This window comes from Hemiscyllium ocellatum, chromosome 48 (genome assembly GCF_020745735.1).
Source record: "Hemiscyllium ocellatum isolate sHemOce1 chromosome 48, sHemOce1.pat.X.cur, whole genome shotgun sequence".
NCBI lineage: Eukaryota > Metazoa > Chordata > Chondrichthyes > Orectolobiformes > Hemiscylliidae > Hemiscyllium > Hemiscyllium ocellatum.
In genome coordinates, this window is record NC_083448.1 from 20,435,613 (window position 1) to 20,456,792 (window position 21,180).

Here is a 21,180-nt window from a genome sequence, read left to right on the forward strand (position 1 = left end):
TGTTAACAATGACTCTCTGATCTCCAACCAGAATTACCAACCTGAAGTTCTGGGGAAGGTGTGAACCAATTACTTCAAAGACACTTCAGCTGCTGAATGATCTTTCCATCGGATATCCTTTCATTTAAAAAACAAAATACATCCCTTAAACAGGTTGACTGGCTTCTGGGATCCCAAGGTGAAGGGTCAAGGCCAACTGTACAGTCTCTCAAGGGATGAGTCAGGAGGTCGGGCTGGATGTGACGCCACATTTTGGGACAAAATCTGGTAGAGCAAAGTCTGGAACCAGAGACCGTCAACGTTGAGGCAAATAAGTCGTGATTGTATCACCGTCAGGCAGCAGGCATTGCGAGTTAGGGGTGTGTTACCTGCAGGTGAAGAGCTCCATTCAGATCAGTCATCATGGAGAGGCATATGGAGGGCAACAATGAAGCTGGGAGATGGTGCATATAGTCAGTGTTTAACACCAAGTTCCAAGACCAGAATCACCCAAATGCTCATTGCCAACAGTGTTTGGAAGATATGTTGGAATTTTGTATTGCCAGTTGAATTATTAGCCTTCGTATTGAATGCCCGCAGCGTCAGTTGCTGGTGTCTGGCTTAGTGCCTGTACATTAGCCTGGATTCGGGCGAGATCTTTGTTACTGTTTGTGACAAAATGATCCAGAGCACCATAACCCTTGCTCCCACCAGTTTGAAATTCCCCCCAGAATCATTGTGTTATGTTGGGTCATGTTTGAAAGCCAGTAGAAAACTGCTTGTTCCAAGTGAGTTAAGTGTGGGGTACAGTAACTGGGAGGCATCTCCACCCCCCCCCTCCCCCAACAAGAAAGGAACTGGTGAGTGCTGCCTGAAATAGCTGTCAGTGGAAAGGTGTTTACAACCTAGCTTCTGAAATTGAATGGAAGAGAGGCAAGCACGTGAAGGAGTGAGTGCAATTGTCCTGTCAATGCTGGTTGGTTCTCCTTAACTGACAGGATGTACATACAGCAGTGTGAGGAAGCTGGTAAAACTCACTGCTGTTCAGTTCATGCTCAACAATCACACAGTAAGTACCCCATCCGCCTCTCGTTTTGTTTCGGGCCTTTCACTCCACCCTTTCTCCCTTGATGAAGTTTAGAATGCTCTCTATCCAAATGGGTACGAGTTCTGTTTCGAACTCATGTTGGTGGAGTCACTTTGTCCAATTTGGTTCCCATTCGAAATAATGGTTGTTTCAGCTTCACTCCTGTTAAAACTCAGTGAAGCAATGAGAAACCTCTGGATTTCATGTTGGAATGAACGTTTGAAAATGGACTCTGACAATGATCTTGATGCTGTATGTTGTGTATTTTTTATGCTTATTGGAGAATGAGTGAGTAACCTTGTGTTGCACCTTGAATTGACAGAGTGAACACTTCTCATTCCTGGGCATCAATAACCAATCTAACCTGAGTGACATGCGTTGCCGCACCACCTTCTACACAGCCCTTGGACGCTTGCTCATGGTTGATCTAGGTATGCAAGAGCTGCAAACGTCAGAGGGATGAATTCTCCTTGACTGTTATCATTGTAACTAGTAATGGAACATGGCTGAACATCCAGAGTAGATAATGTTCTAGTTGACCGAAGATAAAAGTTCTATGTTCTGAAAACCAACTAGTGCCGTAAAACTGGCGGTGATATTCTGTAACACTTTCTGATATCTACTGCAGCTGGCAGTTCTACAGCTCCACACGTGGAGAAGACATCAGAGCACCTCACCAGGTAAATTCTAGGGCTCTCAGCGGTTACCCGGGAGTGTTTGTCAGAGTCAGGACAGTACTGCCCTGGTTCTGATTCCACACACCCTCGGAATATGATGTCTCAGCTGGGATGAGAGCATTTGCCACTTGGTTTCAGAGAGGCAGAGAGCCACAATTGAATGAAAAGGATTTGAAGGACATTATTGAATGCAGAGAGTAAGGCCAAGGGAACTTGACAGGAGCTGCCATAAGGTAAAAAATGAGGTCTGCAGATGCTGGAGATCACAGCTGAAAATGTGTTGCTGGTTGAAGCACAGCAGGTTAGGCAGCATCCAAGGAATAGGAAATTCGACGTTTCGGGCATAAGCCCTTGGCTTATGCCCGAAACGTCGAATTTCCTATTCCTTGGATGCTGCCTAACCTGCTGTGCTTCAACCAGCAACACATTTTCAGGAGCTGCCACATCTGAACAAATCGAGCAGGGGAGATGTGAAGTCATTCGCTCCTCAGAGGGTGGAGAATTTCAGGATAAAATGTAAGTTTCCAAACAAATGGCTGTTAGGATGGGAAGGTACACAAAGGGGCAAAGTTTGAAAGTGAGGGGGGGAAAGTTGCTGAGAGCCAGGAAATGCTACAGAATATTGTCACATCAGTTTTTACGATTGGATTTCTTGATGAAGGATCAGCTGAGGTGCCATAGGGAGAATAGTTCACCTTTAGATCAGTCACATTCCCCAAGGGGTGCTGCTGGAAATGTGGTTATCTTCTGGGTGCATGCAGAATCTAGCTCAGTTGCAGTTGAAGATGCATTTTTATGGGCTTGCCAACATGGGCCACTTGAGACAGATACCAATGCGCAATTGTCAGGGAATGGATCATTCAGGAAGAAGATGAGAATGTTGGTGTTTGAGAAAGAGTATTGTGAGTAACTCATCAGATGCTCTGTTGATTCCTACAGGTGAGGATGAAGACCAGTTTGAGCAGTTCATGCTCCCCTTAACAGCAGCTTTTGAAACAGTGGCACAGATGTTTAATTCAAACACGTTCAATGAGCAAGACGCTAAGGTACAACATTTTCTCATTCCCTCAATTGCAGCTGCTGAATTTGAAACAAACTGTACTTCATTTACAAAACTAATCACCTGGAGCAAACTGGTTCTGTGGATTTGATCTCCTCTGGACACCTTTACAGAAACATTCTTAACTCTGGAATGGGAGCAGATCATTCAAGCTGCCAACCCCACTCAGCCTATTGACACGATTGTGAGAGATCGAACAGTTCAGTGTCTGTAATCCTCAACACCATTGGTTGTCAGAAATCTAACAGGATCTACATTGAACTGACTCCAACACTGAACATGGCACAACCCTTTGTGAGAGAGAATTCCAAATATACACTACCCTCACGGAACTACTTTTCCTTGTCTCAGTCCGAAGTCAGAGGACACCAAGTTGTTGTCTGACTGGTTTATTTGAAATCACAAGCTTTTGGAGCACTACTTCACCTGACTAAGGGAGGGGCTGCACTCCATAGGCTTGCAATTTCAAATAAAACCTGTTGGACTATAACCTGGTGTCCTCTAACTGCAGACCTTGTCCATCCCAGTTGAACACCAGCAGCTCCACGTCACCCCGAAGTGGCATCCCTCTTGTTGGAATTATACCTCTGGTTCGAGACTCCCCACCAGAGGAAACCTCTTAGCTGTATCTACCCTTGTCTGTCCCTTGAAGTGTTTTGTGAGTTTCAATGAGATCCTCTTTGTTTGTTGAAAACCTGTGACAATACAGACCCAGTTTGACTAGTCTCTCTTCACAGGATAGTTCCACCATCCCAGGAATAAGTCTGGGTGAACCTTTGTTATTCCCTCGGTGACAATAATATCTTTCCTGAGATAAGGAAACCAAAACTGTAAACAGCATCCTGATGGGTTAACCAAGCTTTTATGAAGGAAAACCTCACTACTCCCGTTCTCAAATCCTTTTAGAATAGAAGGCAACATTCCAATCGGCTTCTTACAAACTTGCTGTTCCTGTTTGTTAGCCTTCAGTGATTTATTAACGAGGACACTTCAGCCCAACATCTCTTGATCAAAGAGTAATCTGCATGCCTGTTTCTCCTACCAAGTGGGTAATGTCACATGCTTGCACATTATTTTCCAAGTGCCTGTTCTTGCCCATTGGCTAGACCTGTCCAAACTCTCTGCAGTCCACTTTCCATCTTGCTCACAACACATATTCCCACTTGACTTTGCATCATCTGCAAGTTTGGAAATATTACATTTAATCCTCACCTCAAATCATTGTTTCATCTTATAAAGAGCTGGGGGCCAGGTATTAATGCTTGTAGTATCCCAGCCGTCACAGCCTGCCATTGTCAGAAAGACTCATTTGTTCAAACTATTTTCTGTTGTTCGTACATGTGCCTATCTCACAATTAGTTCCTGGGGATTTATCACCTTTCAGCTCCATTTACTTTCCCCAGTGCAACCTTCTTACTGTTAATAATTCTCTTCAACTCCTCAGTTACTTAGATTGTGAATTCTGGGAGATGTAATATATACTCACCAGTGAAAACAGACACCAGGTAATCATTTAGCCTGTCTGCTAATTTCTGCATTTCCCATGATGAGTTCTCCTGACTCTGCTTTGGGAAACTTAACGTTAAAAATAATGAGTACGCCCTTTTCCATTCCATAATAACAGATCTGAAATAGCAGGTCCTCTAGCTGGCTTCTCAATAGAGAGTAAAAAGTGAGGTCTGCAGATGCTGGAGATCACCCCGTGGCTCAACACTTTAACTCTCCCTCCCACTCCACCAAGGACATGCAGGTCCTTGGCCTCCTCCATTGCCAGAACATAACAACACGACGGTTGGAGGAAGAGCGCCTCATCTTCCGCCTGGGAACCCTCCAGCCACAAGGGGTGAACTCAGATTTCTCCAGTTTCCTCATTTCCCCTCCCCCCACCTTGTCTCAGTCGAATCCCTCGAACTCAGCACCACCCTCCTAACCTGCAATTTTCTTCCTGACCTCTCCGCCCCCACCCCACTCCGGCCTATCACCCTCACCTTGACCTCCTTCCACCTATCACATCTCCATCGCCCCTCCCCCAAGTCCCTCCTCCCTACCTTTTATCTTAGCCTGCTGGACACATTTTCCTCATTCCTGATGAAGGGCTTATGCCCGAAACGTCGAATTTCCTCTTCCTTGGATGCTGCCTGACCTGCTGCGCTTTAACCAGCAACACATTTTCAGTTCTCAATAGAGAGCCATTCCGGTGATACTGCAGAAACTCATCCTCAACAGCTTTCATGCTCTGTTGCTTTCCCCAGTGTCATACACAGATTGAAGTCACTATGTAGCTGTGGTCCATGCCACAAGCTTCTCTATCTCATCGTGTGTCCCACATCCAACTTGTGTTGCATGGCCTGTAAATAACTCGGACTGGTATGTGCTAGCCTTGGCTGGTTCTCAGTCCCCTCAACTTGCACACGATTTCTGATGGACGGCAGAGATGTTCTTTATGCCATGGACTTGTCTCTGGCTGCACTCCCCTAACGAATTATCATCCTCAGAAGTTTCCACAATGAAATTCTAATCAGCAGGCATGGTAACCACGGGCTGACTGTCTGACCTGCCTGCTTGGCTCTCTCTCTCTCCTTGGCTACTCCATCATCAGCAATGTGACCATCTTTATCATTCGTCCTGTGCCTGCTGGATGCACCACAGGGTATCCAGCTGCTGTTCAGGCTTAGGCAGTAGCTGATACTGCTGCATATATTTTCAGGTTGTTCTGTTAGAATGCACCTTTGATCAGCGCAAATTGGCTCTAATGTGATTGAGAAATTGTGGACCTTGTTTGGATAAAGCAAACTTTCTACTGAACGGGTACGGCGATTTTCTACAGCGGGTTTCCATCACGCGACGTTGTAGAGGAACACAACTTTCGCATTATAGTAGAACAACCTGTGTCACGCTGGAGAACATAGTCTCCCCATGACTTCTCTCACAGCACGGGGCATCCCCTAAAAATCTCTTGGTAACCCCTTTAGTCTTCTGTATTGCCATTTTTCTGATGGTTTTATGTTTCATTGGCACAGTGGCTTGAATCAACAGTGTGAGCTGTATATGTAGTTGAATTGCCTGTAGTTCTCATAGAGGAACTTGCTGTGAGTTAAATTCCAAGCTGGGGGGAGTAATTTCTGGTGTGCAGATTTGAATAGCTGATGTGCTTTGTGCCATTGCAGTGCACAGTGTTACAGCTGTTTCCAAGTGCCCACATGTGCAAAGGCCATGCTGCTGCCGAGTCCTTTTCTCTGCTGCATTTGAATTGAATCAAATACTTGGCTCTCGAAGGAAAAATGATGTTCTGATTTAGCAGTCAGACTCAAGGGCTGTAGATATGGCCATGGGTAGCACTCCTCATATGGCAACCTGTCCGATGATGGTATGAGTGAAAGAAATGAGAAAAGGAGTTGGCCATTCAGTGCCTGAAGCTTGCTCCATCTTTCACCAAGATCATGGCTGATATGTTTGAGGCCTTGCCTCCAGTTTGCTGTAACTCTTTCTCTGTGTCTCTCAGCCAGAATGGTCCACCTATCAGGGAATTGAGGGTGTTGGAGCTGCCGATATGTGTGTATAATGATACTAAGTGATGTTTGTTTACTTGCAGCGAACTCTGGTTGGCCTGGTGAGAGATCTGAGAGGAATTGCCTTTGCCTTTAATGCTAAGACCAGCTTTATGATGCTTTTTGACTGGATGTATCCTTTTTGGTGTTTGTCCGGAATCAAAAACAGAAGTGTGTGACTTCATTTCACTCGAAAAAAGGGCACCTCACTTTCATGTTGGGTCTGTGGTGAAAAAGCACAAAAGTTTTCTAAGAACGTTCTTACAAGCAGATCATCACAAGGAAATCTCTCATTCCTCTTTCTGAATTGTTCCAGATGTGTGCAACTGACTGAAACTGGGATGAATCAAGCAGTCCTGGGATTTGAGGCCATCATCAAGGCAGACAGTTTTGGTCCATCTCAGGAAGCAGTGCCCTGTCAGAGTTCCTGAGAGACAGCTCTGTGGTGGAGTTCTGTCCTGAGAGAGAACGAGTTGTGGCTAAGATGTAAAGGCTTTGTGTGCCTGATCAAGATGCTGTGCCATTCGGAAGGTTTTTGGTGTCATGGGCAAGATTGTTTCCTCAAACAACATTGCTGAGCATTCAGGTCCCATCTTCATGTTTGAGTGTGAATGAACTTCACTGCTCTCTAACAGCTGTTAGTTCCTGAATGTGGGATCTTGCTGTGTTACAATGGCTTGCCTCTTTGCCACTGTATCGCTGGCAGTCCCTCCACAATACGTGAAGCACTTTGAAAGGTTAATCAGAGAATTAGTCGGTGCTTCTGCAGGCTTTTATTGAAATAGGGAGGGATTCACTAATAATGAAGCCAATTAAGACAGCACTCCCTTTCCCTTGAAGTTTGAGATGTCTTTTAATATCGGCAAATTATTTGAATGGTTGACTGAATTTCCTTAGCTTTCTGTGCCCAGCTATCCCACGTACATGCCTATCCTCCAGCGTGTTGTGGAACTTTGGTATCATGACCCAGCATGCACCACGCCCATCCTCAAACTGATGGCTGAATTCGTTCATAACAGGTAAAATACTGACTGTCCTGTCGTAGCTGTCTGTGAGATCTCTCTCTATCAGCAACGTAGGGCAATAACTCTTTCATCCTGGCATTGCAGTGATGTGTACCTGTGGTATCATAGTGTCAGAGAGAGAATGTTGTTAAGTTGCTGGGATTGTTTGGAATGAGATCTGACTGCATGTCCAGCAGAATGCTGTGCTTGAAATGTTTGCTTTCTGACCCCATGATCAGGTTTGTTTCCAGCCATTGTAATGTTACAGCCCTGTCACTGTTTGATCCTATTTGCAGGTCACAGCGGCTGCAGTTTGATGTGTCTTCTCCGAATGGGATCCTACTGTTTCGAGAGACCAGTAAAATGATTACAACCTACGGTCAGTGTGATTCAGTGTCGCTGCATTTCTGAACAACGTGATGGTGTTTGAGCAGCTTTCCTGGTCCCCTCCCCTTCCTATTGCTCACCTCTGCACCCTGCTCCAGCTCAGTGAGAACTGCTCAACACAACTTTGATCGCCCCATCTCTTTTTTGGCCTTTCAGCATTTGTTGTCCTTTCCAAATCACAACAGAGTAGCTTGCCAGACTGTTTCAGAGTGCACTGAGGAGACAACTGCATTGTTGATCTGGAGTCCCATCAAGGCCAGACTGGCAATGATCAATTATGGTCATTTGAGTCAAAGATTGACGGCCACTGTAACTGAGACGAGCTTTCAATGTAATTTGGTCATCAGTAGCATTTGCATTCTGTGCTAAGGTGGCATCTCGCCACCTTCCCCAGATCATGAGCTTAGCCTTCTGGGTTCCAGTGCATTGTCTCCCCATGTGGCAGATGGTATAAACTTCTGCTCACTCTCTCCTCCCCTTGCTGTTGAAGATCTGTTTCCTTCTCATGGCTCACCCTCTTGTGCCCACTTTCTCTTGCCTTGCCTCTGGAACCTGAGCATCAAATTCAACTGGATGATAACAATGAATTCATCTTTGACACCTTTTTTGAATACTACATACCTGACTTGCAGGGGCATGGCTTATTACTGGTATGATGATCCCAGCTGACATTAGTGCTGGGCAAGTCAGATTCCAGCCTGAAGTCTGACTTATTCAGTCTGGTGGGCTTCTGGTGAAACGTCACCGCACGATGCTGCAGATGGGGTTTCAACACGAAAAGAAAGTTAGCACAGCACAGAAAAGAAGATCAAATAGAACACACCAAACTATTTACATAGATTCTCATTTGAAAGATTTGAATACACAGCAAGATGCAGTTCCACCTGTTGCCAATGCTCACACTTTCCAGTTCTCAGATATCAGAGAGTGTTTCATTCTCAATCACATTGATCAGTTTGAGGTAACTATCTTTTGATCCCTGGTCAAGAGACCTTCATAGCCTTTTTCTTGATTATTCACACAAGTGATGTTAAACTTTCCAATCACCATTTCACAGTTCTAATTGCGTACATTTTCTCAGGAATTGTTAAACTAAAACATTTAGAACAGTTCGGTAACTCGTTATCCTCAGTTTGAGCTAACTTCTTTCTCTGGTTGAAACCATTCTTACATATAACCCCAACCAGGTCTTGTGCACACTGTCTGCAAGATTTTCCACACTTGAAACAGAAAGGATTCATTCTTGATCCTCCGAAACCAAAACAAGCAAATGGCCTTTGAATGTTTCTTCCCTCTGATTGTAAAGCTCTCACCACATGAATAAATTGTCATCATTATTCCAGGAGGGCCCCCAGTCAGCTGCTCCCTGACATTGACTGGTTTCAAGTCAGGACTACGAAAAGGACAGACACGTTGATAATTGAATCTCTTCATGCACACAGACCAAACCCACATGGTACTCGTTCAAATTCCCAATTCCAAAGCATTTATAACTCATATACTTGAGGGTCAGGAGCAAGATCATGAAAAATAGACCCATCAATGATATGCAGTAACATGGCGATGGGATTGTTGATCATTTTGGTTTTGTGTGGGTTTTGTCTTTCGTAAGTCGAAAGTTTTCATCTGTGCAACGGTGGTATGAATTGCTGTAGGTTTGAATTGAGCCATTTTGCATGTGAGCATGGAGGGTGAGAGTACGAACACACATATTCACTCAGATAAATGTTCATTGCTGTGAAAGACCGGCTATTGGTGTTTATGTGAGGAAATGTCTTTTCCTATCTGTCATGATGTTTTTGATCCATTTGAAGATGTAATGTCGGCTTATCAACAGCTGCAGTCTTTTTGTGTTACTCACACAGGTAATCGTATCCTCACCTTGGGAGAGGTGCCAAAGGACCAGGTTTACGGACTCAAATTGAAAGGAATTTCCATTTGCTTCTCGATGTTGAAAGCAGCTCTCAGTGGCAACTACGTCAACTTTGGAGTCTTCCGTCTTTATGGAGACGATGCCCTTGACAATGCTTTGCAAACATTCATTAAACTCCTCCTATCGATCCCTCACAGTGACCTTCTGGTAAGTATCCTTGCCCTCAGTTAGAGCCCCTGTGTTTTGGGGATTGATTCTGTCGAAGGAATACAGTTGTTCAAAGTTTGTGCGAAGATTTGTAGCTCGGGTGCTCGTTGTTGTGGTTCTGTCCGCCGGAATACAGTTGAAATCAGGGCATTCGGTGTACTTTGGTCTGACTTGTTTCCTGTGTGCAGCCCATGCAGATTACTCAGTGGATCCCACTGAGAGTGACTGGTAACTGCGTGACTCTTAGTTGTATGTGAAAGTTATTGCGCAGCATCTTTTTTGTGCTGGCTTGACTAATCCCTGCAACCTAATCTATTAGATTAGATTGTCCATGACCCATTGGTCTGTTATCGGTCCAATTCTTTTGTACGATCATCTTTAGGTCTCTTCCTGTGTCCTAGAAAATGGAACATGACAACTCAGTACAGGCCCTTTAGCCCTCGATGTTGCGCTGACTTATGAAACCAATCTGAAACCCATCTAACCTACGTTATTCCATTCTCGTCCATATGCCTATCCAATGACCATTTAACTTCCCTTAAAATTGGCGAGTCTCCTGCTGTTGCAGGCAGTGCGTTCTGCACCCCGACTACTCTGAATAAAAAAACTACCTCTGACATCCATCCTATACCTGTCACCCCTCAATTTAAAGCTGTGTCCCCTCATGCTAGCCATCATCATCCGAGGAAAAAGGCTCTCCCTGTCCTCCCTATCTAACCCTCCGATTATCTTATATGTCTCAATTAAGTCACCTCTCAACCTTCTGCTGCCCAATGAAAGCAGCCTCAAGTCCCTCAGCCTTTCCTCATAAGACCTTCTCTCCATACCAGGCAACACCCTGGTAAATCTCCTCTGCATCCTTTCCAAAGCTTCCACATCCTTCCTATAATGCGGTGACCAGAACTGTATGCAATACTCCAAGTGCGGCCGCACCAGAGTTTTGTACAGCTGCAGCATCATCCCATTGTTCTGAAACTCAATCCCTCTGCTATAGCACCGCTTGCCTTCTTAACAACCCTATCAACCTGGGTGGTACCTTCAGGGATCTATGTACATGGACACAGACTCTCTCTGCCCACCTACACTACCAAAAATCTTACCATTAGCCCAGTACTCTACATTCCGGTTACTCCAACCAAAGTGAATCACCTCTCTCTTTTCTGCATTAAACTCCATTTGCCACCTCTCAGCCCAGCTCTGCAGCTTATCCATGTCCCTCTGTAACTTAGAACATCCTTCAGCATGAACCATAACCCTACCTACCTTAGTGTCATCGACTAATTTACTAACCCATCCTTCTATGCCCTCCTCTTGGTCATTTATGAAAATGGCAAACACCAGTGACCCCAAAACAGATCCTTGTGGTACCCCAATAGTAAGTGAACTCCTGGATGAACATTTCCCACCAACCACCACCCTCTGTCTTCTTTCAGCTAGCCAGTGTCTGATCCAAACCGCTACAACGCCCCCAATGTCATTTTCTGCAATTGCCTACCGTGGGGAACCTTACTGAAATCTAAGTACACCACATCAACTGCTTTACCCTCATCCACCGATTTGATCACCTTCTCAAAGCACTCAATAAGGTTTGTGAGGCACGGCCTACCTTTCACAAAACCCTGTTGACTATCTCTTATCAACTTATTCCTTTCTCGATGATTATAGATCCGATCTCTCATAACTTTTTCCAACACTTGACCCACGACCGAAGTAAGGCTCACTGGTCTATAATTTCCAGGATTGTCTCTACTCCCCTTCTTGAACAAAGGAACAACATTTGCTATCCTCCAATCTTCTGCCACTATTCCTGTAGACAATGATGGCGTAAAGGTCAAAGCCAAAGGCGCTGCAATTACTGCCTTGGCTTCCCAGAGAATCCTACGATAGATGCCATCTGGCCCAGGGGACTTACCTTTTTTCACACTTGCTAACACCTCCTCCTTGTGAACCTCAATTCCATCTTGTCTAGTAGCCTGTATCTCGGTATTCTTCTCGACAACATTGTCTTTTTCTAATGTAAATACTGCCGAAAAATATTCATTTCCTGCTTCCCCAACTCTTCTGATTGCACGCACAACTTCCCACTACTATCCTTAATTGACCCGAAACTTACTCTAGTCATTCTTTTAATCCTCATATACCTGTAGAAAGCCTTAGGGTTTTCCTTGATCCTATCCACTAACGACTTCTCATGTCCCTTCCTGGCTCCTCTTAGCTCTCTCTTTCGGTCTTTCCTGGCTAACCCGTAACTCTCAAACACCCAACTGAGAGTTCACATCTCCTCCTTACATAAGCCGCCTTCTTCCTCTTGACAAGAGTTTCAACTTCTTTAGTAAACCACGGCTCCCTCACTCGGCCGCATCCTCCCTGCCTGACAGGTAGATAGTGATCAAGGACAAGTAGTAGCTATTCCTTGAATAAGCTCCACATTTCCAATTTGCCCATCCCCTGCACCTTCCTTCCCCATCCTATGCTTTCTAATTCTTACCTAATTGCATTGTAATTGTCTTGCCCCCAACTATAAGTCTTCGTATCCCTTTCCATTGCTAAATTAAGCTTAACTGAATTGTAGTCGCTATCACCAAAGTGCTCTCCTGCCTCCAAATCTAATACCTGGCCAGCTTCATTACCCAGTACCAAATCCAATGTGACCTTGCCTCTTGTTGGCCTGTCTACACACTGTCAGGAAACCCTCCTGCACACAGTGGACAAAAACTGACCCCTCTAAAGTACTTAGTATTCCCATTCAATATTTGGAAAGTTAAAGTCCCCCATGACAACTACCCTGTCACTCTTGCTCCTAACGACAGTTAGCTTTGCTATCCTCTGCATCTCTAGAACTGTTCAGAGGCCTATAGAAAGCTCCCAACAGGGGTGACCTCTCCCTAATCTCAGCCCATACTACCTCAGTAGACGAGTCCTCAAATGTCCTTTCTGCCACAGTAATACTGTCCTTGACTAACAATGCCACACCTCCCCCTCTTTTACCATCTTCTTTGTTCTTACTGTTCCCTGATTCTGTTGTAACATTGTGCCACCCCCTTGACTGATGTTACTTTCTACCCATGGACAAATACCCCGCATCTCCCAGCCCACGGCTGGGTGCCTCAGAATCTGACATCCAGTCGCTGATCCTAAGCCAGATGGGAAGCCTGGAACATTTTGTGAGAATCCATGGACCAAAACTTAGAATTACCATTGTCTCTTTTTGTTTGCAAAGACGAGATGGCACAAAGTTGAAACTGTCATGGAAGCTTGCATTTTGTTTAGTGATGAATTGGTTTAATGAATGACACATGGGTGCTGATATCTGCTGTTTCCCTTCTCATGGCAGTTAAGGTTTCTAACCTGCTGCTTTGTCCTGAGGTTCACATCCTTACCCAGTTTTCTGTGTTCCAACAATTGTCCTTGTTTGAAGCTCTCTCCAAACTCTTGCTCTTTGCTTTCTGCAACTTAATGTTCCATTGTTTTCTCATTTTCCTCCCCCCAGGATTACCCCAAGCTCAGTCAGTCCTATTACTCCTTGTTAGAAGTTCTTACCCAGGACCACATGAATTTTATTGCCAGCCTGGAACCTCATGTTATCATGTACATTCTGTCCTCCATTTCAGAAGGTCTTACCGCACTGGGTAAGTCACTTGTCATTCAGTTGGCAAACAATTAAGCATTAATCAAACTTTACGAACTCTCTCTCAGGAATTTATATTGAGGTCTATCAGCCAAATGGGTGCGATCTGGACATAGTTAGGTTCATGGTTGTACAGACACCTCTCACTGTGGAGACCTCTGTTCAGAAAGTTTCACAGTTGCTACATTGGGACTTGTCCCTTTTCCAGCTGCTGATACTTAGTAAACACTGTAGAAACCCTGGCAGCATAATCCAGCCTGTGCTCACGTTGCAAACCTGCTCGTTTGCCTCGGAGTATTGTGGGCCTGGAAGTTGTGAAGGGCTTTCAGCACTCTTCTGTCATAATTTGCTGAATCATATCAGTTAAGTATATTGCTGACACGTTCAGATAAGCATGAATTCATGAGAACGTGGACTTGATCAACCATGTGCTAATGACCTGACAGACAACTTGTTTGTGGTTATATTGTTACTCTGAGAAATGTTAGCCAATTTACCAGGAAGAGTTCTGTTGCCCTTTCACTTGTGGTACGGCACATGTGTCATAGCACATCTGAACGTCAGAGGCTCAGTCCGAGGGGGCGTGTTGATTTGAACTGTGTGCTGCAGTCTCTGAAGTACGACCCTCCCTGATTGAGGAATGCAAGAGCTCATGCCACTGAGTCACAGCGCACCATATTGGATGTAGGACCTGAAGGAGTGAGTCATGTGGCCACTAAGTCAATTCAGAGTAGTGTGTGTGTGTGAGGAAAATCAGCCCTTTTGTATGTTAGTGCTTAAAAATGTGTTGCTGGAAAAGCGCAGCAGGTCAGGCAGCATCAAAGGAACAGGAGAATCGACGTTTCGGGCATAAGCCCTTCTTCAGGAATCCTGAAGAAGGGCTTATGCCTGAAACGTCGATTCTCCTGCTCCTTTGATGCTGCCTGACCTGCTGCGCTTTTCCAGCAACACGTTTTTAAGCTCTGATCTCCAGCATCTACAGTCCTCACTTTCTCCTTTAGTATGTTAGTTTGCTTCTCATTTTCCAGTGGCCATTGGCCAGCAACATTGTCCGACAGAGAACCAAATGGACATGTTTCCCACTGTTAATCAAATCTATCCTTTGGCAAGTCGTCCCTTATTTCATTCCAAAATGACATGGATACTTGGTCCCACGCTCACTACTCCCCGGCCAAAGCTTCAGGGCATCTTGGAGAAGGTTTACTGTTCAGTAGGCAGTGTTCAGGCCATCGCTGACACACTCAAACCAAACTCCCAGCTCTGGCCCACAGCTCCACTACCTTGTGGATGGCTTGGGGAAGTTAAAGGGTAAGGCAGGTAACCCTGTCAGAATATCAGAAATGCAGCCCAAGGGCAGTCTGATGTATCAGTATGTCACCTTTCAATCAACTCCCAGTACCAGACATGGTGCTCTGCTTTATCTGGGACTTGAGAAGGGTTCCCTGACATTTGGTTGGCCCAGGGTTTCCGAGTCTTTCCCTGTGACCATTTCACTGCACAATGTTCACACAAGACAGAGAACAAGCCCATCAAGCAGTGTCAACCATGATCTTGTAAAATGAAAGGCTCGCACAGAAGACCTGAGGCCAAAGGAAGAGAGTTGATGATGTTGACGGTTGGTTTGTTTTCAGACACCATGGTGTGTACCGGTTGCTGCTCCAGTCTGGACCACATTGTAACGTACCTCTTCAAGCAGCTGTCCCGCAGTACAAAGAAACGAACAACGCCGTTATCCCAGGAGAGTGATCGCTTCCTACACATCATGCAGCAGCATCCTGAAATGATTCAACAGGTAAACCCTGGCAGGAATTCGGAAATCTCTCAAGCTGTCATCCTGTCAGAACTGAGCTACCTCCCATCGCCTCACAGTTACCATATTTCTGTCATCCCTTCCAGCCCAAAAACCTTCGGAGCTATCTGTGTTCCTGCCTTTCTCCACTCCTGGTCTTCTCTGATGTGAAGTGTTCCATCAATGACAGCCTTGCTTTCAGCTGCCAACGCCCGAAACTCTGGAATCCCCTCCTTAAACCTTTGTGTGTTTTTTATTCCCCTTCAAGACACTCCTTAACCTTGGCCCAAAGGACAAGCTTTTTTGTGAAATATTTTCTGCTGAGTGCTTCACTGTCACTGAGAACAGTAGAGATCAGGAACAGACCCTTCACCCACCGTGTCTGCATCAACCATGCTGCCACTCTGAGCTCCGTAAAAACTGAAAGAGCTGTTGATGCTGTAAACCAGACAAGAAAACTGAAATTGCTGGAAAAGCTCAGCAGGTCTGGCAGCCTCTGTAGAGAGAAACCAAAGTTAATATTTCAGGCTGAACGGATCACTCTGAAGAAGGGTCACTCAACTCAAAATGTTCATTCTGAGTTCTCTCCACAGATGCTGCCTGAGCTTTTCCAGCAATTTCCGTTTTTGTTCTGTTCCCACATGGTCTGAATCACACTATAGCCTGGCTGTTCATATGTCCTGCCTGACGTTGCTATTGGATCTGCTTGGACCATCTCTCCTGGCAGCACATTCCATGCATCTACCGTTCTGGATGTATAAAACCCCTTGCCTCATTAATCTCACCTTAAACCTTTGCCCTCCAGTATTTATCATTTTCACCGTGAGAAAAACATTCCAACTATCTACCCTATCACAACCTTCTATCAGGTCCTCCCTTCAGCCTCTAGCACTCTGGTGAAATGAACCCAAGTTGATCCAACCTCTCGTTGTAACTAACTAATTCCAATCCAGGCAGCATCCTGGTGAGATTCTTTTCCACCCTGTCCAAAGCCACCACCTTGTTCTTGCAGTCTGATAGTGACACACTGCTGTCACTACGGTCTGTCTAACATTTTATACAACTGTCACCTGACTTGCCGACTTATTAAGCTGAGTGCTCGGACCGATGAAGGCAAAGATGTCTTCTCTGTTACCTCTTCCACTTGTGTTGCCACTTTCAGGGAGCTGTGGACTTGAACTCCACCATCCCTCTGTATATTAATGCTGCCAAGAGTCTTGCCATTTACTGTGTACTTGCCTCTTGCATTTGACCTCCCAAAATATATTCTGTTGCACTTGTTTCGATTAAACTCCATCTGCCATTTCTTCACCCTGCTTTCTTTCTGATCTGTCATCCTGAGGTATCCATTGATAACCTTCCTCACTGTCCATGACTCCACTGGGTTTTATCATCTGCAAACTTCATAATCAGACCCACCTCTGTTTTTATCCATATAATATCGATAACAAAGAGCAGAGGACCCAGCACTGATCCTTGTGGAATACCATTGATCACAAACATTCAGTGAGAACAATAGCATTCCACAACTACCCTTGGTCTTCTCTGACCAAGCCAATTTTATATCCAATGTACCAACCCATCGTGATCCCATGTGATCTCATCTTCTGGAACAGCCTTCCATGAGGAACTGTCAAATGCCTCAGTGATGTCCATGTAGGCAATATCCACCTTCTTACCCTTATCACCACCTCAAACGTCTCAATCAACTTTTTAAGACAAGACTTCCCCACATAAAGCCATGCTGACAATCCCTAATAAGTTCCTTCTTTTCCAAAGGTGAGTAAATCCTGTCCCTAAGAATCTTCTCCAAGAATTGCCCTTGAACAAAGGAACAACATTAGCTGTTCTTCAGTCTTCTGTGACCTCTCTGTAAAGGCTGCAGTCATCTCCATTGCCTCCTTCAGTAGCCTGGGATAGATCCCATGAAGCCCTCAGGACTTAACTATTTTTCATGTTTTTCAAGACACCCAAACACCACCACCTGAATATCAACAAACCCCTCCCTAATTTTAACATCATCCATGTCTTCCTCCTTGGTGAATACCAAGGTGAAGTACTCATGGAGGACTGCACCCACTTCCTCTAGCTCTACACCAAAATTCCTTCCTTTGTCCTTGAGTGGACCTACCCTTTCCCCTGTTAGCCATTTGCTTACATACATTTATAATTCCTTGTGATTCTCCTTCGTCCTGTTTGCCAAGGACATTTGATGGCCCCTTTTAGCCATCTTATGTTATGAAGTTCCTGTGAAACGGCTTGGGATGCTTACTCAAGTTGAAGGAGCCATGTAAATGTAAGTTGTTGTGAATTGTTAATGATTCTTGCTCTGACTCTGAAGAAATGTCGTGCTTTGCAGGTAGCATGGGTACAGAGTGCACGGTGTTGAGTGACTGAAGTCAGCAAAGGCAACACCAAATCCTCCCTGCTTATGGTCAATCCCAGGAAGGTGGCACTGTCTGGAAATGACAGTTGCAATTAATTGTCTTTATTTGTCAAAAACATGCTTGCCTGGCATTTGCAACAAAATGTAATGGATAATACACTGTGAACAAAACATAAAGCTTTGAGCAGTAAGTGCAAGTCAGCATGGCTTTGCGAAAGGTGAATGGTATTTGACTGTGATGATGGAGCTTTATGTGGTAGTACAGAGGGGTGTCCCTGCTGCATTCCCAGTCAGGAGGTAACATGGGAGACAACTGTCTGATTGGAGGAGCAGTACATCATTGAACAAGGGGAAAAAAAACATTTTACCAGGAAGGTGAGGCCAATGAATCACCTATTAGGAGGTCCGTGTGCCAGCTCCAGGGTCAGGGCATCTGCTCAGCAGCTGCTGGAGAAGGAGACTGCAAGGGATTCTGGGGCTAAAGACAAACGCTGGGAACAATGGGAACATGAGGAATGGTACTGGGAGGCAGTCTACAAGGTGGGGTTGTGGTGTGATGAAGAGGAAGTACTGAAGGATAAGTCGGAGGCTGCACAGGAGAGAGAGCAGTTTTACACAGATCAGCAATGGAATACTCAGCAAACTGGGAACCAGGAAAATGTTAGGAAATCCTGTTCAATCAATGTGAAATCTCTGGTTCGAAGCAATATTATTTTTCCGATTAGAAGGGAGAAATGTTGTGAATGCTGTTCTCAATAATGCTATTATAGCTATTAAATATAGCCTGAGATCTGGACCAGCCTGCCCTGAGGGACCTTGGTAAATATTTTACTGAAGTCCATGTTGGCAACATCCACTGCCTTATCTTCTTCAATTATTTCACACTTTATCCAAAAACTCAATTTAGATTGCGATCTGAGATGCAGAAGATAGTTTGGGAACTGTCTGATCCGTATGCCATGTAGCTATCACCTCGTGGGTTTGTGCAAGGTGTGTTTGAAGGTGATGGTTTGTCGTGTGTTGTGCATGTCAGTTATTTGAGGAAGAAAGCTTGTTTCTAATTTATTTGTTCGTCTTGAGCCAATATAAATCCTGTAGTTTGAAATGCACTTGTATCTGCCTTGTCAGTTCTGGCTTGAGTTTGAATGGAGCAATGAAGATTGAGGCTGTTGTTAATGCAATCTGCAACTTCTCCTGTGAGAATCTGAAACCCATATCAATGAACACAAAGACAGAAGCTGATAAATGAGTCTTTGACAATGCAGAAAAAAATACTGAAGATCAGGCCAGTATTTTGTCTTCTGATTAGTGAGGGAAATGCTTTCTGCTTTATACATTTGGACTTGCATGTGTTTGACAGAATACTGCCTAACAGAACTGAGAGCAGAACTACAGCTCATAGAATTCAAGGGTCGGGAGGGTGACCCAAAGGGAGGCAGCAACATTGGGGGATACTGAGAGGCTTTTCCATCTCGACAAATACAACAGATAGCATGAACAGTCATAGTTGTTGTTCACTCACAAGGGCATCACTGGCTCGCCAGCATTTATTGCCCATCCCTAATACCTCAGCGCAGTTAAGAGTTAAACAAATAGTAACAACCTTCAGGAGGACTGAGACAAAATGGCCAATAGGTTAACTTTGTAATGAAGAGAAGTCTAAAGTAGGGGGGAGGAGGAGATGCATCACAAACGAACGAGCAACATGGTGGTTCAGTGGTTAGCATCTGCAACCTCAAAGTGCCAGGGACCCAGGTTTAATTTCACCTCTGGTGACTGTCTGTGTAGAGTTTGCACTGTCTCCCTGTGGTGACATGGGTTTCCACCAGGTGCTATGCTTTTCTCCCACAGTCCAAAGATGTGCAGGTTGGGTAGATTGGCCATGAGAAATTACCCATCATATTCAGGAATGTGCAGACTGAATAGAATAGCCATGGGAAATAAGAGGGTTCCAGAGGTCGAGTGGGAGGTGGGTCTGGGTGGGATGGTGTTTGGTGTGGACTCAGTGGGTCAAGTGGCCTGCTTCTACACTGTCGGGATTCAATGTTGCAATGTGTTTTGGACAGGCTGAGTGAGGGGGCAAGTATATGACAGTGGATCAAGTGATGGAGAGAAGCAATGTACAGTCAGACCTGGGTGGCCTCACTGACTAGTCTCTGAAAAAGAAAAAGGGCAAACTGCATCGTGGTCTTTCCTACACAAGCATTCAAGAACAGGAGCTGGGATGTTCTGCTGCAGTTAGACGGCATTCGTGAGCCCACATTTCAAACACTGGCTCTCCTTATCTGAGGAAGGATGTTACTGCCCACAGGGGAGTGCGGTGAAGGTTTAACAGGCTGATTGCTGGGATGGGAGGTGAGCTTGAATGGCTTGGGATAATATTTGCTGGTGTTCAAAAAAATGAGTGAGGGGGGCTCTTGTAGGAGATCAAACAGGAACAGATAGGGTCGATGCAGGAAGGTTTTTGCTGATGGTGGGGAAGTTCAGAAGCAGGTGCTCAATCCTCGACTTCGGGGTAAAAGATTTTGGACTGAGATGGGAAGAAATGTCTTGACCCAGAGTGGGGAGCCTGTGGGAGCCTGCTGCTCCCACAGAAAGCAGTCAGGGCCAAACTCTGATTTAAAGCAAGAGTCAGATAGAGTGTTTGGGATCCAAAGGGATTGAAGGATATGATGAAAGGCAGCAACACGCACTTGAGTTGGGTGATGATCACAGCAAATGGAGGATCAAGCTCAAAGGGCTGAATGGCCTATTGCGTGACCCCTGTTTCCATGTTTAAAGCTGGTCATGAGAGCCACTGCAGGTTGACACAACTCTCACAATGCCATTTGATGATTCGATTCTAGTCGGGTGTGTGATGATTTCCTATTTCATTAATTCCCAGAGCTGAATTAATTCTTTGGCTGACTTCTAAATTAATATCAGTGTCTCAGAAACCTTTTCCCACTTGTTCATCATTGGGTTTTCTGCTCCAGATGCTCTCCACAGTTCTGAACATCATCATTTTTGAAGACTGCAGAAATCAATGGTCCATGTCACGCCCTCTGCTTGGATTAATTCTCCTCAATGAAAAGGTGAGGTCTAAGGCCAGACTATCTCTGACTGGACTCTGGGGCCCACAACAGTTCCCCTAGATGTGGACATATATTGGATGGATAACAGTGCAGTGCCTGGCCACAGGTCACTTGGGAGGTTTCGACAAGGGGAGGAAGAATAAATTTAGTTTTTCTGTTGTGTCACTCACTTTGTTGTTCTGATCCATATGAATTCACAGCCAGCTAATGACTTTCCGAATTGGAACCTGGTTGACATGCATAACCACAATACAGTCAGCGAGACGTAGAGCATGGAAAGAGACCCTTTGGTCCATCTCGTCCATGCTGACTAGATATCCCAACCTCATCTATTCCCATTTGCCAGGACCCGCCCCATATCTGTCTAAACCCTTCCTATTCATATACCCATCCAGGTGCCTTTTAAATGTTGCAGTTATACCAGCCTCCACCACTTCCTCTGGCAGCTCATTCCATACACGCACCCCACACCATGTGAAAA

General features: G+C 45.1%; 1 protein-coding gene across 4 annotated transcripts in view; it reads left to right on the forward strand.

Moving 5' to 3' along the window:
* xpo7 (exportin 7) overlaps nt 1-21,180 on the forward strand; it is a 106,262-nt gene that overhangs the window by 81,599 nt on the left and 3,483 nt on the right. For all 4 annotated transcript variants that reach the window (XM_060856428.1, XM_060856426.1, XM_060856427.1 and 1 more), the window contains 11 exons: nt 32-112; nt 985-1,048; nt 1,389-1,497; nt 2,683-2,789; nt 6,396-6,484; nt 7,263-7,370; nt 7,652-7,734; nt 9,608-9,822; nt 13,313-13,451; nt 15,082-15,242; nt 20,601-20,699. In XM_060856428.1, the coding sequence (XP_060712411.1) occupies nt 32-112; nt 985-1,048; nt 1,389-1,497; nt 2,683-2,789; nt 6,396-6,484; nt 7,263-7,370; nt 7,652-7,734; nt 9,608-9,822; nt 13,313-13,451; nt 15,082-15,242; nt 20,601-20,699 (1,255 nt within the window). The remainder of the gene's footprint in view (nt 1-31; nt 113-984; nt 1,049-1,388; nt 1,498-2,682; nt 2,790-6,395; nt 6,485-7,262; nt 7,371-7,651; nt 7,735-9,607; nt 9,823-13,312; nt 13,452-15,081; nt 15,243-20,600; nt 20,700-21,180) is intronic.